The sequence below is a fragment of the Myotis nattereri genome, assembly GCF_964212035.1.
Source record: "Myotis nattereri genome assembly, chromosome: 20".
NCBI classification, from domain to species: domain Eukaryota; kingdom Metazoa; phylum Chordata; class Mammalia; order Chiroptera; family Vespertilionidae; genus Myotis; species Myotis nattereri.
This window is the reverse complement of record NC_138096.1, coordinates 11561034-11578198: the sequence shown is the minus strand read 5'-3', so window position 1 is coordinate 11578198 and position 17165 is coordinate 11561034. Positions and strand designations below refer to the sequence as shown.

The following is a 17165-nucleotide window of genomic DNA, read 5'->3' as shown; positions in this document are numbered from 1 at the left end:
CGACTGCTGGTTTAGGCCTGATCCCACAACTGGCAGTCAGACATTCCTCTCACAATCTGGGACTGCTGGCTCCCAACCCCTCGCCTGCCTGCCTGATCAATGCCTAACTGCTCCTCTGCAGGCCAGATTGCTCCAACTGCCCTCCCCTGCCAGCCCGGTCACCACCAACTGCCCTCCCCTGCCTGCCCCGTCACCCCTAACTGCCCTCCCCTGCCAGCCCAGTCACCGCCTAACTGTCCTCCCCTGCTGGCCATCTTGTGGTGGCCATTTTGTGACCACATGGGGGCAGTCATCTTGTGCAAGGATGTGACTGTCAATTGCATGTTATCTCTTTATTATATATTACTTCAGAGAGAAAGGGAGAGGGAGAGAGAGATAGAAACATCAATGATGGGAGAGAATCACTGACCAGCTGCCTCCTGCATGCCCCACACTGGGGATTGAGATTGAAACTGGGCATGTGCCCTGACCAGGAATCCAACCATGATCTCCTGGTTCATAGGTCGGTGCTCAATCACTGAGCTACTGCAGCCAGGAAACTTTTATTAGATGGTAAGGTAGGTATTCCCACTTAAAGATGGAAAGATTAAAGAAGAGCTATGGCACTAGGACCGAAGCCAGCTCTGTCTGGCTTCACGGCAACCCTACCAAAGGGCATTGCATGCTTTCCAATGTAATAATCTGCCTCTGAATTGGGTAATTGACAAAAAGTAACTGCCTGGGCCCTAGCAGGTTTGGCTCAGTGGATAGAGCATCGGCCTGCAGACTGAAAGGTCCTGGGTTCGATTCCAATCAAGGGCACATGCCTGCATTGTGGGCTTGATCCCCAGTGGGGGGCGTGCAGGATCAATGATTCTCTCTCATCATTAATGTTTCTATCTCTCTCCCTCTCCCTCTCCCTTCCTCTCTGAAATCATTATATATATATATATATATATATATACATATATATATATATATATATATATAATAACTGCCTGGTAGTTATTTGCACATTTCTGGGAAATGATCAAGCTATGGAAGGGTGAACGTTTCAGCATATGTCTTGCAACCGGCCAACATGCATTCCATGACATAATTAATAGTGAGTGCTCACTTTGCTGATACAAAACTTCGTGAAATTATCACACAAAATTATAACCAGAATAAGTAATCATTTTTGAAATGGAAATTTTTTTGAGAGGAGTTTGCTAGCTCCCATTTAACAGCTGGCCAGTTATGGACTGGGATAAACATGGTTTCATCTGGCTCAGCTCAAGACTCATTACAGGGAACTACAGGAGCAGGAATATGTTGCACCAGGGGATGGAGTGGCCCCCGCTCTCCTCCTATTGGGGTGACGGACACTCCGGTGGCAGTGAGCTTCGGGAAAGCAGGATGACACTGTAGCACTTGAGAACGCTCTTTTGCTTCCAGATTTAGAAGGAGAGGGGCCCAGGGAAGCAACTGAAAAGCCCAGCCAGTTGACTGACGCCCTTGGGCTGAATGTATCATCAACCAAATCCCAGGAGACACGGTAAATACCAGGAAGCACAACACTGGGCTCCAAGACGAACTCCTGACCATTGCAAAATGGGTGCTTTTCAGAGCAAAACAGAAAGTGCTGGCTAGTTGGGGAAAACAACAACGCACCTTCTAGATCAGTGGTTCTCAACCTTCTGGCCCTTTAAATACAGTTCCTCAGGTGGTGACCCAACCATAACATTATTTCCGTTGCTACTTCATCACTGTCATGTTGCTACTGTTATGAATCGTCATGTAAATATCTGATATGCAGGACGGTCTTATGCGACCCCTGTGAAAGGGTCGTTCGACCCCCAAGGGGTCACGACCCACAGGTTGAGAACTGCTGTAGATAATCTCAGTGTTTACAACCACCAAGCACCAAATCTATGGGAAACTATGGACAGTGGGCATTTAAATTCTCCTCAGTACTACTACATAAATTAAAAATACATAACATTAGAATGTATGTGTGCATGAATTTCTAAGAATTGCACGGAAAGTGAGAGTTAACATTGGCTACCTACAGAACTTTAAAGAACACCAGCATTTAAGAGCAAATATTAAAAGAAAAAAGGAATCACAAGGAAAATATAGTTATGGATATACCTGTCTTGATTTATTCCGATCGATTATAGCAACAAACAACAAATGAGCCAAACTGTTGCCAGGAGGACCCATCGTTGGCACAAATAATTTCAATTTCCTCCTGAAAATCTAAACTTGTCAAACCGATGGAATAATTAACGTTGATTTTTCTAACAGCCAATTTGATAGCTCCAAGGCTGCCATGGGCTTATCAATTACAAAAAGCCCGAGGTGCACGCTCCCTCTTCGAGCACACCCGAGCCTTTCCCTTCCCCCCCTTTTTCCCTCCAGGACATTACCTTTGCCTCCCTCCCTCCTACGCTCCAGGGCCCTTCTTCTGCCTCTGTCGCTTGTTTCCTGAGCCCACGCAGGCCAACTGGCTCACTTCTTTCTATGTCTGTAACTCTCTAAATAAACCTCCTCTTATAATTTGGAAAAAAAAAAAAGCCTGAAAGTCACAGAATATTCATGTACATGAACTACTGTACTTACCCATTATCCTCAAGTCTCTTCACGGATTCCAAAACTAACGAATGAACACTGTCTAAGGAGCAGGATCCAAAGCAATTTAGGGTTGAAATAAATTTAATTTTCATAACCCAGTCATTATGTAGCTTCCTTTTAACACTGGGAATTAAAAGGAGAAAAAAAGGGAGGGATTATGTTAGACACACAAACACATCATGTTGAGTGTCTATTTGTCATTTCAACTTGACTTTCATCAAAGTGCAACTCTGAATTGGAGTAAAGTCTGCATATATAATACCGCCCTATGCATTATGCCACTTTTAATTATTTAATTAAAATTTCATAACCTAAATCATTTAAAATGGAAAAATAAAAGATCATCATCACATTTTGAGCTAAAATTCAGAATTTAAAAAATAATATAGAAGAATCTCAGTCCCATATTGGTACTACATTCTTTACTGAAAAAATTCTGATCATCCAGATGAAGAGCTGTGTTTCATATTGTTTTATATCTCATATGAGTCTATTCATTTTTATATTTTCCAATGGCTATTGATCTTTAAATCAATAATTCCCCTATTGTTAGACACTGGATAATTTATTATTATTTTTTTTTATTATTTTTTTTATTATTATTTTTTTAAAAATATATCTTATTGATTTTTTACAGAGAGGAAGGGAGAAGGATAGAGTTAGAAACATTTATGAGAGAGGAACATCGATCAGCTGCTTCCTGCACATCCCCCTACAGGGGATGATGTGCCTGCAACCCAGGTACATGCCCTTGACTGGAATCGAACCCTTCAGTCCACAGGCCGACACTCAATCCACTGAGCCAAACCGGTTAGGACATAATTTAATTTTTTATTTAACTCTGTAATTTATTTAAGTGCCTATAGATTTTAATTGTCAATGACACTTAGAATAGGAATTTCAGTGGCTACTTTTCTGTCTGTCTTCCCTTAGTATTGGAAGTCCCTTGAGGTATGAGGCATTCCTCATTCAGTTTGATGTTTCAGATCTTTACCCTGTGGTCTGACACATCCTATTGACTACATAAATACTTTTGTTCTTATTGTTGTTGGTTTTTTTTGTTAACCCTTATCCGAGGATATTTTTCCATTTATTTTTTATTTATCTTTTTAGGGAGAGTGGGAGAGAGAGGGAAAGACAGAGAGAAATGTCAATTTGAGAGAAACGCATTGATTGGTTGCCTCCTGCAGGAGCTCCGACCAGGGCCGGGGGCCAGGGAGGAGCCTGCAACCAAGGTATGTGCCGTTGGCCAGAATCGAACCCGGGACCCTTTGGTCCACAGGCTCTATCCACTGAGCCAAGCTAGCTAGGGCTTACTTAACTACATAAATACTTGAACAACGTCTATATTAAAACAACTGGACCAGCTGTGTGACATACTGACCTTTTAAAGTCCTTGGAGTCTAAGACCTGACTTAGTACTTTTTTTTTGGTCTTGGTCTGCTTTAACCCAAAGTCCTCTGTATTCACGGTGAATTTGTTCACAAACCCGCCGTCGTCCCCCAGCAGGATGTCATCTCGGCAGAGCTGGTCGGACATGGGCACCACACACACGCACAGGAGGCAGTGGTCCATCGGCTTTATGATGAAGTAGTTTTCCTGGGAACAGAAGAGCGCTTTTCATAAGGTATTACATCGCTCCAAATATCTAAATATGAAATTTAAATATTGTCCCTATTGTTTTAAAACACTTTTTTTTTAAAAAAATATATTCCATTGACTTTCCACAGAGAGGAATGGAGAGAGATAGAGAGTTAGAAACATCGACGAGAGAGAAACATCGATCAGCTGCCTCCTGCACATCTCCCACCGGGGATGCGCCCGCAACCCAGGCACATGCCCCCGACCGGAATCGAACCTGGGACCCCTCAGTCCACAGGCCGACGCTCCATCCACTGAGCCAAACCGGCTTCGGCTTTAAAACACTTTTTAAATTGATTTCAGAGAAGAAGGGAGAGGGTGAGAAAGAGAAACATCAATGATGAGAGTCCTGCACGCCCCCTACTGGGTATCAAGCCCACAAGCCCAGGCATGTGCCTTGACCAGGAATTGCACCGTGACCTCCTGGTTCATAGGTCGATGCTCAAACACAGAGCCACGCAAGCTGGGCTGTCTGTATTGTTTGATAAAAGTTTTACTTCTGGCCCTAGCCAGTTTGGCTCAGTGGATAGAACCTCAGCCTGTTGACTCAAGGATCCCAGGTTCGATTCTGGTCAAGGGCACATGCCTGGGTTGCAGGCTTGATCTCCAATCGGGGTGTGTGCAGGAGGCAGCCAATCAATGATGTTCTCATCACTGATGTTTCTAACTCTCTCTCCCTCTCCCTTCTTCTCTGAAATCAATAAAAATATATTTTTAAAAAAGTTTTACTTCTGATATTTCTTATTTTAGATCTTTTCACAGTGTTAAAGGAGCTTGAATGAAACACCAAGTTAACTAAGTAGAAGTGAATGAATACTCACTGTGAGCCCTACAGTGCATTTGGGGCTGTTTTGTGGGGAAAAGGTGAGGTGCTTGCCTGTGGCTCAGTAGTGGTGAGATTTTCTGATGTAATTCTGTGAATGTCCCTGTCCTGGGTTTGTAAGGAATATTGACAGGAATCATAAAAAGGTTCAGGTGTTAAAAGACCACTGACATAAAATTGGATGGCGAACAGGAAAGTTAAGAATCCAAGTCCCAGTTATTTCACCAGGAGTAACTAGGGGGAAAATAGCCGAACATCCAGGCTTATCCAGAATTAGTCACAAGCATCTGCCAATGCCACTCTGGGTTCCCTAGGCTATAAAGCCATTGCTCTCCTGGAACTCAGTCTCTACCTAAAGCAGAAAACATACATGTTTTAAAAATTTTATTTGTTTTGTTCCCTTTAGAACAGCGGTTCTCAACCTGTGGGTCACGACCCCTTTGGGGGTCGAACGACCCTTTCACAGGGGTCGCCTAAGACCATTGGAAAACACATCTATAATTACATATTGTTTTTGTGATTAATCACTATGATTTAATTATGTTCAATTTGTCACAATGAAAATATATCCTGCATATCAGATATTTACATGACGATTCATAACAGTAGCAAAATGACAGTTATGAAGTAGCAACGAAAATAATTTTATGGTTGGGGGTCACCACAACGTGAGAAACTATATTAAAGGGTCGCGGCATTAGGAAGGTTGAGAACCACTGCTTTAGAATGAGTGAGACTTGGACATTTTGAAAATATATACTTTTATTGATTTCAGAAAGGAAGGGAGATAGAGACAAACATCAAAGATGAGAGAGAATCAGTGATCGGCTGCACTCTGCCCTGACTGGGAATCCAACTATCTCCTGGTTCACAGGTCGACACAACCACTGAACCACATTGGCCGGGCTTCGCCAGTAGATTTTTTGCCAGAACGAAGCGTTTGATTTGAGCAATTTTCTTACCGAAGGAAGCGGGACTGGAGAGAAAAGCCGTGAACTTGGTAATAAGAGCGTAGGCAAAAAGCTAATACTTGGGTTCAGAGAAGGCATCAAAGGAAGAAAGGAATCAGCCTCTATCACAAGCAAAAACAAGCCCGGTGGGTGCGGCTCAGTGGCTGAGCATAGGCCCATGAACCAGGAGGTCACGACTCCTGGTCAGGGCACATGCCAGGGTTGCATTTTGGGCTCCATTCCCAGTGGGGGGTGTGCAGGAGGCAGCCAATCAATGCTTCTCTCTCATCATTGATGTTGCTATCTCTCTCTCCGTCTCCCTTCCTCCCTCTAAAAGCTATAAAAAATATATTTAAAAAACAACAAACACAACTAATAACAAAACCCAATACCCCCACATTAAATACACACTAAGTGGAAAATATTAATAGTAATGTTAATGCTGAAACTGATTATTTAGTTAAATCCCCTCATTTTACATATAAGGAACTGATCTTCCATAGACAAAGGTGGTGCCCATATCCTCCCAGCACGAAAATGACAATCTCATTTCTTTGAGTATTTCTCTCCATTCGGTACCTGGCTGCTCCCTTGAGCTTTATAATCCCACACAATGATGGTCCTTTCTGTCGTGGCAACAATTCGTTTCAGCTGAGAGAGGTAGTCACATCCTGTAATCCAGGAGGTATCCTGATAGGAAAGCACAGAATTGGGGGGCGGGAGGCGGGGAGGTGTATGTTGTGCTTTGTCCTGTCAATGGTGATGGTTATTGACAAATAGGTTAGTTACCTGAAAAGCCCTGTTTTGCCCCCTTATTTGCAGAGGAGCCTCCCAAGGTCTCCTCTGTGCTGGTTTGAGGAGGTGGTGTCATCTTTTCCCCTCTCCCCTTCCCGGAGATTCTCAGCAGCAGCAGTGGGGAACAGCAGAGCTGGGGAACAGTGGAGCTAGTGCCCCTCACAGGCCTGGAAGCACAGCCATCTGTGTGGCCTGTTCACGTAGGTGAGAACTTCACAGGGACACACATTGAGACCAGCTTAATCCAGGTCTCTGGCCCTGTAGCCAGAGGCGCAGAGGTCTGGAGAGAAACTGGACACCCCCTCCCCCCCTTCACTCCCTCCCCAATGGCCTGGCACCTCCTTCGTAGTTCAGCGCACTGGGTGCCAGCAAGCAGGCAGCAGGCAAACCAAGCATCCCCCGTCTCCCACAAGGCACCCTGGGATGCCGGGAGCAAACCGCTCTAGCTTTACACCTGCCGCTGGGTTGCTTTCCAATTAGCAATATGGATGAAAGAAGTTCCAACACTGTACGCGAATGTTTATACTGTTTTCCAGTTTTAAAAAAATGTTTAAAATTACTTCTATTGGCTGTTTCTCACAGTGTGGGTTGTGGCCATTGTTTACATTCCCGAGTAGAGGGTGCTCCGAAGAACTCGGTGAAGCTTTAAATGGAAGCTTCGGGGAGCGATCAGTTTCCCATCAATTCTCCGCAACCCATTTAACTCCACAAAGCGGGACCTGGGTGCACTTTGCTGTTGCCCAAGGCTCAGCTGTCGTGCATACACCTGAACGCACCTCCCATGAAAACATCTTATTCTCCGAGCTGTCACTGAGCTCGTGATTAGTGATGGAGGCACCACCCTCCTAGGCCTCCATGTGACTTAAGTAGGAATTTGTAAAACGCACTTACGGTAACCGTGGTGCTGGTCTGCACTCGCATCTGTGAACAAAGGGAGAGAATATGGAAGCCCCGCTGGCCTAGTTACAGGCGAGAATGCTGACGGAAACAGCCCGCTCTCTCCTCGGCCCAACCTGCTGGTCATTCCCTCTCCCCCACTCTCCTCCGGCCCCTCCTCCCTCGGAAGGGTCCAGCTCTGTGGAATCGCTCTGCTCTGTGTGTTGTCTTTAAGCCTGGTGACGGCTCTCAGGGTCTTACACTTTACTAGCTGCTTTTTAAAGACATCCTCACCCAAGGATATTATTATTATTTTTTTTTAGAGCGAGTGGAGGGGAGTGAGGAGGGGTAGCTTGTATAAAGCTTACCTCTAGTTGGAAATGAACCAGAAATTGGAATTATTTTTTGACATTTTAAAAAATATGTTTTGATTTGCTCTAACCAGTCTGACTCAGTGGATAGAGTGCCAGTCCACAGACTGAAGGGTCCTGGGTTTGCTTCTGGTCAAGGGGATGTACCTTGGTTGCAGGTTCTATCCTGGTTGGGGCATGTGCAGGAAGCAACCAATCAATGTGTCTCTGTCTCTCCTGCTCCCTTCCACTCTCTCCAAGTTCAAGGGAAAAGTATTCTCGGTGAGGATTAACAACAACAACAACAACAACAACAAAAATAATCCTATATATAATAAAGGGCTAATATGCAAATTGTCCCCTCGACCGGGAGTTCGACCCAGAGTTCAACCCGGAGTTTGACCAGGGGGTGGGACTGGCCCACCAACCACCCACAGTCCTTGCCCCCGGCCAGCCCCTCCCCAGTCACCCTGCCCCCAATCAGGGGTGGGGCTGGCCTGCCAACCGCTTGTAGCCCCTCCCCCTGGCCGGCCCAATTGGCCCCAATAGGGGTGGGCTGGCCGGACCCCACTTATGCACGAATTTGTGCACCGGGCCTCTAGTGTGAGAGTGTGTGTGTGTGTGTGTGTGTGTGTATAATTGATTTTATAGAGAAAGGAAGGGAGAGGGAGAGAGAAATATTGATGTGAGAGTGAAACATCTATTACCTGCCTCTCGCAGGCCCCCACTGGAAACTGGGCCCAAAAACCTGGGCGTATGCCCTGAGTGGAAATCGAACCTGTGACCTTTTGGTGCATGGGATGATACTCAACCAATTGAGACACACTGGCCAGGGCTTATTTTTTTATATTTAACACCAAACATTCACCTTATATTCTCATAATGAAATTCAATGTAGACTATGTCTCCATTAAAATATCTCCTATTTTAAAAATAGAAGTCCAATTTAGAAAAGAATGACATTGAGAGCAATGTATTACATTTACATGGGGATGTATGTTCATAAAGTGCTTCCACATTCATTATCTTATTTGACCTTCATGACAATCCTCTGAGGGAGAGAGGATTGGTCTTACTGTCCTCATTTTACAAAGAAAAGACAGGTGAGAACACATGTAGGCTCCTTAAGTTCCTACTTAACATCATAGCTAGCAAAATAGAGTGGCTAGAATTTGAGCCCCCCCCCCCCCCCCCCGCTTTTTTTTACTCCAAGGTTTTTGTTCAGACCTTTTATCATTTGGTAGGATTACGACAAAATCACTTGGCTTGTGAATGTTTCTGATGTTCTCTGAGACGTTATCCAGGCTCATCCTTTAATTGTGCTGATGCCACCTGGTTCATAGGATAGCTATGCCAGGAACAGTGCTAGATGCAGCTACTAAACTCTCAAAAAGTGCTCTGGGGTTCAGCAACCTCTTCATTTTACTCATATGTAGCTTTTTTGTTTTTTAATAACGCTGAAATGTGGTTTATGGTTTCTGCTGTACGCGATACATATGTATAGTGCACAGACAAAACAAAGAGAGGAAGGAAGGGAGGGAGGAAGGGAGGGAGGAAGGGAGGGAGAGAAGGAGGGAGCGAGGAAGGGAGGGAAGAATGGGAGGGAGAGAGAGGAAGGGAGGAAAGAAGGGAGGAAGGGAAGGAGAGAGGAGGAAGAAAGAGAGAGAGAGAGGAAGGGAAGAAGGGAGGTGGGAGGGAAGGAGGAGTCCAAGGTTCAAATTACCTGGTTGTTAAAGACTGTTATCAATCCTCTCTGAGAAGCTGCTATTAGTAAATCCAACTGGGGGATCTTGACCATGCACTTAATCACATCCCGTCTCCGACTCCCTGTCAACAGCACAATATTCAGTTCAACTCCCAGCAGTAAAGACCCTAAAAGTCACTTGTTAGGTTTGTTAAGGAAGAAAAGGAAACAACCAACTCGTTCTCAACAGAGAAACCCCTGCCCCCAAGAAGGTGGGAACTGGTGCTGGGGCTATGTGAACGAGCCTCCCTCTTTCTGCGTCTCACACCAGATGTACGTGCGGTACAAGAACAGCTGCACACACAGTGCTGTGGGTGCGGGAAGGGCGCTGGGAGGGGGTTGGGGTGAGAGGGGCCCACCATTAGATCCTTTAGAGCAATGACAACATTTCAAACTCAACCGCAGGTACAGTTTCTTCTGATATTGCGTGTGACACCGTCACTTACAAAGTAAAGTAAGTGAAAAGGGAGTCTATGGAAACGTTATATGCCAATATTTGCTTTGGGGGAAAGAGTAGCACCCATATTAACTTGGAAGGGAAAGTCATACTATCACCTGTAATTACGACTCGCTGTTTTCTAGACACAAGGAAAACCAAATTTTCTTCATTCATTTGGGAAGCAAGAGGATCTTCTTCAGAGGAGTAATACCCAAAGATCTACAATCCCAAACGACACATGTCAACACGAACACTATTTCAGAATCCACTGCGAAGTAACAGATTGGATGCTGGTTGGATTTAAAGTCTTGGTTGAATGCCCAACACCTTGCCCAGCCCCTGGGGCTCAGTGGTTGGGAATCGACCAAGGAACCAGGAGGTCAGAGTTCAATTCCCGGTCGGGATACAGGCCCGGGTTGTGGGCTCGATCCCCTGTGTGGGGCGTGCAGGAGGCAGCCGATCCATGATTCTCTCTCATCACTGATGTTTCTCTCTCTCTCTTCCTCTCAGAAATCAATAAAAATATATTTTCTAAAAAAAGGTCAACTCCTTGCTTTGTATATTGGCAGAAGGTCCCCAGAGGAAGAGAAGGCAGTTTAACACATTCAACACACCGTGTGGTGATGGTGCATGGTCCTTAAGCAATCCCTGATTTTCCTTTTTGATTAAAGATGGATGGACCAGGCGGGTGTCCCTGCTCAGACTGGTAGTTCTATTGGGAGCCGGCACTTTGATTTAATTATTTCTTGTAAAAAAAAAAAAAGAAAAAAAAAGAAAGCCCTGACCAGTTTGGCTCAGTGGATAGAGCGTCAGCCTGAGCACTGAAAGGTCCCAGGTTCGATTCTGGCCAAGGGCATGTACCTTGGTTTCAGGCACATCCCCAGTAGGAGGTGTGCAGGAGGCAGCTGAATCGATGTTTCTCTCTCATCAATGTTTCTAACTCTCTAGCCCTCTCCCTTCCTCTCTGTAAAAAAATAAATAAAATATATTAAAAAAATAAAAGAGAAAGAAAAATACGACATGCATTTCATACTAGAAACATGAAGAGTGACTACCTCACACCAGTCTGTGGGCACATCGGGGTTGTTGCAGAGTTTCCTGTAGAAGCATTTCACGTCTTGATTCTTCACTTCCATGCCGAAGAGGTCCTGCACCTCCGCAAAGAACTTCTCATAGTTAATCATGTCTGCGTCAGAAGAAAGGGCAAACACGTGGGCATCAGATTCCAAGAGCTGCACGGCCTATGGCTGCGGCCTCTTCTATTTGCTAATCTGCTCCGTTATCTCAGCCTACTAAAGCTCGATTCTTCTGCACTTTATTTATGTACTAGAGGCCCGGTGCACGAGATTCATGCACTGGTGTGGAGGGGGTGGTCCCTCAGCCCAGCCTGTACCCTCTCGCAGTCCGGGACCCCTGGTGGGATGTCTGACTGCCGGCTTAGGCCCGATCTCAGACATCTCTCTCATAGTCTGGGGCTCTCGCAGTTTGGGACACCTCGCTCCGTACTAACCACCTACGGTGGAGGCGGGAGAGGCTCCCAACACCGCTGCTGCACTCGCCAGCTGTGAGCCTGGATTCTGGCTGAGCAGGGCTCCCTCTGTGGGACTGCACTGACCACCAGGGGGCAGCTCCTTCATTGCATGTCTGCCCCCTGGTGGTCAATGCGTGTCATAGTGACCAGTCATCCTGCCGTTCAGTCGATTTGAATGTTAGCCTTTTATTATATAGGATTTTTTTTAAATTAAAATTTTTTTTATTGATTTCAGAGAGGAAGGGAAAGGGAGAGAGAGAGAGAGTAACATCATTGATGAGAGAGTATCATTGATCAAGCCCACAACCCGGGCATGTGCCCTTGACCGGAATCGAATCCGGGACTTCTCAGTCTGCAGGCCAACGCTCTGTTTACTGAGCCAAACCAACTAGGGCTCGTCTGCACTTTAAAGGTTTTCTTTCCATTGGAAATAGAACTAAGGACTTGGCAAAAGATTATGTAGTCAGAAGAAAGTATTACTTTGGTGTCTAATACCTCCTCCGTAGCTTATGTTGCAACTATTTTAGGAGTTTGGTTCATGAATACAAAGATCAGAAATGAATCACAGTTTTCTTCTTGTCACAGTTCATTCCTAGTCAGGGCACACTTGGGTTGTGGGCTTGATTTCCAGTATGGTGCCTGCAGGAGGCAGCCGATCAATGATTCTCTCTCATCACTGATGCTTCTATCTCTCTCTCCCTCTCCTTTCCTCTCTGAAATCAATAAAAAATGTATTTAAACAAAGAAACAACCTCAGTTGCAGGCTCAATCCCTGGCCCTGGTCGAGATGCATGCAAAAGACAACCAATCAATGTGTCTCTCATATCGATGTTTCTCTCTGTCTCCCTCCCTCCCTTCCACTCTCTCTAAAAAATCAATGGGAAAAATCCTCGGGTGAGGATTAACAAACAAACAGACAAACAAAAAGTCCATGTATAGCAGAATTAGCAGTCTGATGAAAGTCATGATTACATCTCTCCCTTCTCAATCTGTCAGGTCAGTCCCTCTGTCACAGAAGGTAGTTTGTCTAGTTTAGTTTGTCTAGTAGTACTTAGTCTTTATCAAATCTATACTTTATAAAATATATACTATCTACTATAATGTCTATATAAAACATATATATATATAATATCCTCTCTATATAGGTGTATATACATATACTATGTATACGTATACTATAAAGGAATATATGTGTGTGTATATATATATATATATACTCATACGGATACTGGAAAGGATGGAGATTTTTCAATACGGCTTTGTGATTGCAAGCTTTCACATGAGAACAAGGTTAGCGTGCTCACTGAGCCATATGCTAGAACAGTGATGGCGAGCCTACGACACCCGTGTCAGAGGTGACACGCGAACTCATTTTTTTGGTTGATTTTTCTTTGTTAAATGGCATTTAAATATATAAAATAAATATAAAAAATATAAGTCTTTTTTTAAAATATATTTTATTGATATTTTTATAGAGAGGAAGGGAGAGGGATAGAGAGTTAGAAACATCAATGAGAGAGAAATATCGATCAGCTGCCTCCTGCACACCCTCTACTGGGGATGTGCCCGCAACCAAGGTACATGCCTTTGACCGGAATCGAACCTGGGACCCTTCAGTCCGCAGGCCGACGCTCTATCCACTGAGCCAAACCGGTCAGGGCTATACGTCTTTTTTTTACTATGGTTGCAAATATCAAAAATTTTCTATATGTGACACGGAACCAGAGTTAAGTTAGGGTTTTTCAAAATGCTGACACGCCGAGCTCAAAAGGTTCGCCATCACTGTGCTAGAAGAACCCTTAGATGTCATTTAATCCACCCCCTAATTTTATGCTCGAGAATATTAAGGTTCAGACAAGTGAAAAAAACAAAAAAAAAAAAAAAACTTCCGAGGGAACCAAGATGGCGGCATAGGTTAACGCCGGAGTTTGCTGCCTTGAACAACTACTTCAAAAGTGAAACTAAAAAACGGAACGGACATCACCCAGAACCACAGGAACGCTGGCTGAGTGGAAGTCCTACAACTAGGAGGAAAGAGAAACGCACACGGACACTCAGAGGAGGCGCAGTGCTGAAGTCAAATTCTGAGGTGCGGAGTGCGCGGAGCGGGCTGGCGGCAGAGGGCGCGGTTGGCGTTTTCAATCGGGAGGGAGTCGCAGACTCTGAGCTCCAGATACGGGCGAGTCTTTAGGGACCCAGACTCAAACGGGAGAAGCGGGACTGTCTGGCTTCGGTCAGAGCGAGTGCAGCTTTCTTTCCGAGCTTTGCAGCAGGTGCTGGGACTCAGAGAGGCAGAGCCCCTGGGGACAGGACTGAGAGCCGCCAGCCATAACTGCTCTTTCCGGCCCACCCTATTGATCCTGTGAGACCCGCCCCGCCCAAGCCCTGCATAGAGCCATTTGCCGGATAGCCTCAGGCAAAGGCTAGATTAGCACCTCCCTAGAGGACAGAAGTTCTCTCACTGCTGACACAGCTGATTCTCATAGCCACTTGGCCTGGAGGTCAAACCCTCCCTGGTATTAGCTACAACAATCAAGGTTTAACTATAAGACTGCGAACAAAGACCACTAGGGGGTGCACCAAGGAAGCATAACAAAATGCGGAGACAAAGAAACAGGACAAAATTGTCAATGGAAGATATAGAGTTCAGAACCACACTTTTAAGGTCTCTCAAGAACTATTTAGAAGCCACCGATAAACTTAATGAGATCTACAAGAAAACTAATGAGACCCTCGATGTCATGATGGGGAACCAACTAGAAATTAAGCATACACGGACTGAAATAACGAATATTATACAGACTCCCGACAGCAGACCAGAGGAGCGCAAGAATCAAGTCAATGATTTGAAATGCGAGGAAGCAAAAAACACCCAACCGGAGGGGCGTAATGAAAAAAGAATCCAAAAATGCGAGGATAGTGTAAGAAGCCTCTGGGACAGCTTCAAGGGTAACAACATCAGAATTATAGGGGTGCCAGAAGATGAGAGAGAGCAAGATATTGAAAACCTATTTGAAGAAATAATGACAGAAAACTTCCCCCCTCCTGTTGAAAGAAATGGACTTACAGGTCCAAGAAGTGCGGAGAACCCCAAACAAAAGGAATCCAAAGAGGACCACACCAAGACACATCATAATTAAAATGCCAAGAGCAAAAGATAAAGAGAGAATCTTAAAAACAGCAAGAGAAAGAAACTCAGTTACCTACAAGGGAATACCCATACGACTGTCAGCTGATTTCTCAACAGAAACTTTGCAGGCCAGAAGGGAGTGGCAAAAAATATTCAAAGTGATGAATACCAAGAACCTACAACCAAGATTACTTTATCCAGCAAAGCTATCATTCAGAATGGAAGGTCAGATAAAGAGCTTCACAGATAAGGAAAAGCTAAAGGAGTTCATCACCACCAAACCAGGATTATATGAAATGCTGAAAGGTATCCTTTAAGAAGAGGAAGAGGAAGAAAAAGGTAAAGATACAAATTATGAACAACAAATATGCATCTATCAACAAGTGAATCTAAGAATCAAGTGAATAAATAATCTGATGAACAGAATGAACTGGTGATTATAATAGAATCAGGGACATAGAAAGGGAATGGACTGACTATTCTTGAGGGGGAAAGGGGTATGGGAGATGCGGGAAGAGACTGGACAAAAATCGTGCACCTATGGATGAGGACAGTGGGTGGGGAGTGAGGGCGGAGGGTGGGGCGGGAACTGGGAGGAGGGGAGTTATGGGGGGGAAAAAGAGGAACAAATGTAATAATCTGAACAATAAAGATTTAATTAAAAAAAAAACTTCCACAAGATCACTTAGCTTTCAGGACTGAGGAGAACGAGGAGTCAGGCCGCCTATTTGGTGTCTTTGCTATGAAGCTGTGTTGTTTCGAACATTCCCCAGTTCTAATCAACAGACTCCACTGGGCCGCCCTGGAGTCACCGAGCTTACCTTCTTTCTGGGTAAACAAGCCCGCTTTCTCATCCTTCTTCTGGGCCGCTGTACGTTCGACCAGCCTTCCGAACCCCTTCAGGGCTATCTTGAAACTGACCACCTGAAGTGCATTGTTGAGCCACTTCTCCTTCCCGGGATCCATGGGGGCTCCGGGGAGTGTTTATTTCTGTACAGAAAAAAGAACGCAAATTTGCCAACGTGGATGACCTCCCAGCTGTGACGTTGCCTTCCTGCCGTCTCAGTCCCTCTAGGACTCATTCCTTTGACCTTACGACCCCATTCCGTGGGGACGAAGAGTCTGAGTGGCCACCAGGACGTTGGCAGGGAGGAACCTGACTGAGGACTAATGCGTGGCAAGGCGCGTGGGCAAACCTTGCAGGGAGATCTGACCTCACAATGTGGCCAGTGTCCGTCACAGGGCACCCCCTGCATCATAATCTCCCTGTATTAGGAGGCGGCTGAGACGTATTTTCCCACAAACGGACTGTGTGTGCGCACGTGTGTCTGCAGTTCCAGACAGGGAAGAGGAATGGGTAAGACCAAGACGGGACACTGGCCTGCCTTCCCCCCTCCTACACCCGCTCTCAATCCTCTTGCCTTCTTCCTCGAGGCACCTTGGAGAGTAACATTCACTTTCATTCTTGCGGCTGCCCTGGATTGGAAAGCATGGGCTTCTAAAAATGAAAATGGATTTCGGCATCTGCCATTTCTATCACAGATGGAGATACTTTTAGCAGTCAGAAAGAGTAAAAATGCCTCGTATTCCTTTAGGCATTGTCCTTTAGTGAAAACAGAAAAGTGAGCCAGGCATGGGGAAGGGTGAGCTTCTGAATGGGAAGGAAGTTCTTCAAGGGGTTATTTATTGAATGAGAAGAGGATTTTCTGCGTATCTTCTTTCCCCTCTTCGTAATCTCCAATACCGTTTGCTCCAGTTGCTATTGAATCAAGTTTTTCCACCTTCAGCCCTTTATGGGAAGGAGAAGTTGTCTAATATTTTATCAACAATTACTTAAAATCCTATGGTCTAGGTCAGTGGTCGGCAAACTCATTAGTCAACAGAGCCAAATATCAACAGTACTTCTTCAAAACAGACTCGCCCAGGCCAAAAACCGACTTCTGCGCATGGGCCACGAAGTTTCAATCGCACTGTACGTGCGCCCGCACGTGGTATTTTGTGGAAGAGCCACACTCAAGGTGCCAAAAAGCCGCATGTGGCTCTCGAGCTGCAGTTTGCCGACCATGGGTCTAGGTGACACAGATGGAGTCCATCTTTAAAAACATCTGCAAGGTGCCCCGCCAGCGTGACTCAGTGGTTGAGTGTTGACCTATGAACCACGAGGTCATGGTTCGATTCCCAATCAGGGCACATGCCTCGGTTGTGGGCTCGATCCCCAGTAAGGGGCGTGCAGGAGGCAGCCCATCAATGATTTTCTCTCATCATTGGTGTTTCCATCTCTCTTTCCCTCT

General features: G+C 45.3%; 1 protein-coding gene across 1 annotated transcript in view; it reads right to left on the bottom strand.

The window, feature by feature from the left end:
• WDR64 (WD repeat domain 64) overlaps nt 1-15840 on the bottom strand; it is a gene marked incomplete at its 5' end in the record, with an annotated part of 61230 nt that extends 45390 nt beyond the window's left edge. The window contains 8 exons of the mRNA XM_081114520.1: nt 2584-2718; nt 3980-4194; nt 6589-6699; nt 7696-7725; nt 9754-9857; nt 10330-10432; nt 11269-11399; nt 15696-15840. Of these exons, the coding sequence (XP_080970646.1) occupies nt 2584-2718; nt 3980-4194; nt 6589-6699; nt 7696-7725; nt 9754-9857; nt 10330-10432; nt 11269-11399; nt 15696-15840 (974 nt within the window). The remainder of the gene's footprint in view (nt 1-2583; nt 2719-3979; nt 4195-6588; nt 6700-7695; nt 7726-9753; nt 9858-10329; nt 10433-11268; nt 11400-15695) is intronic.
• Nucleotides 15841-17165: the final 1325 nt, after the last annotated feature.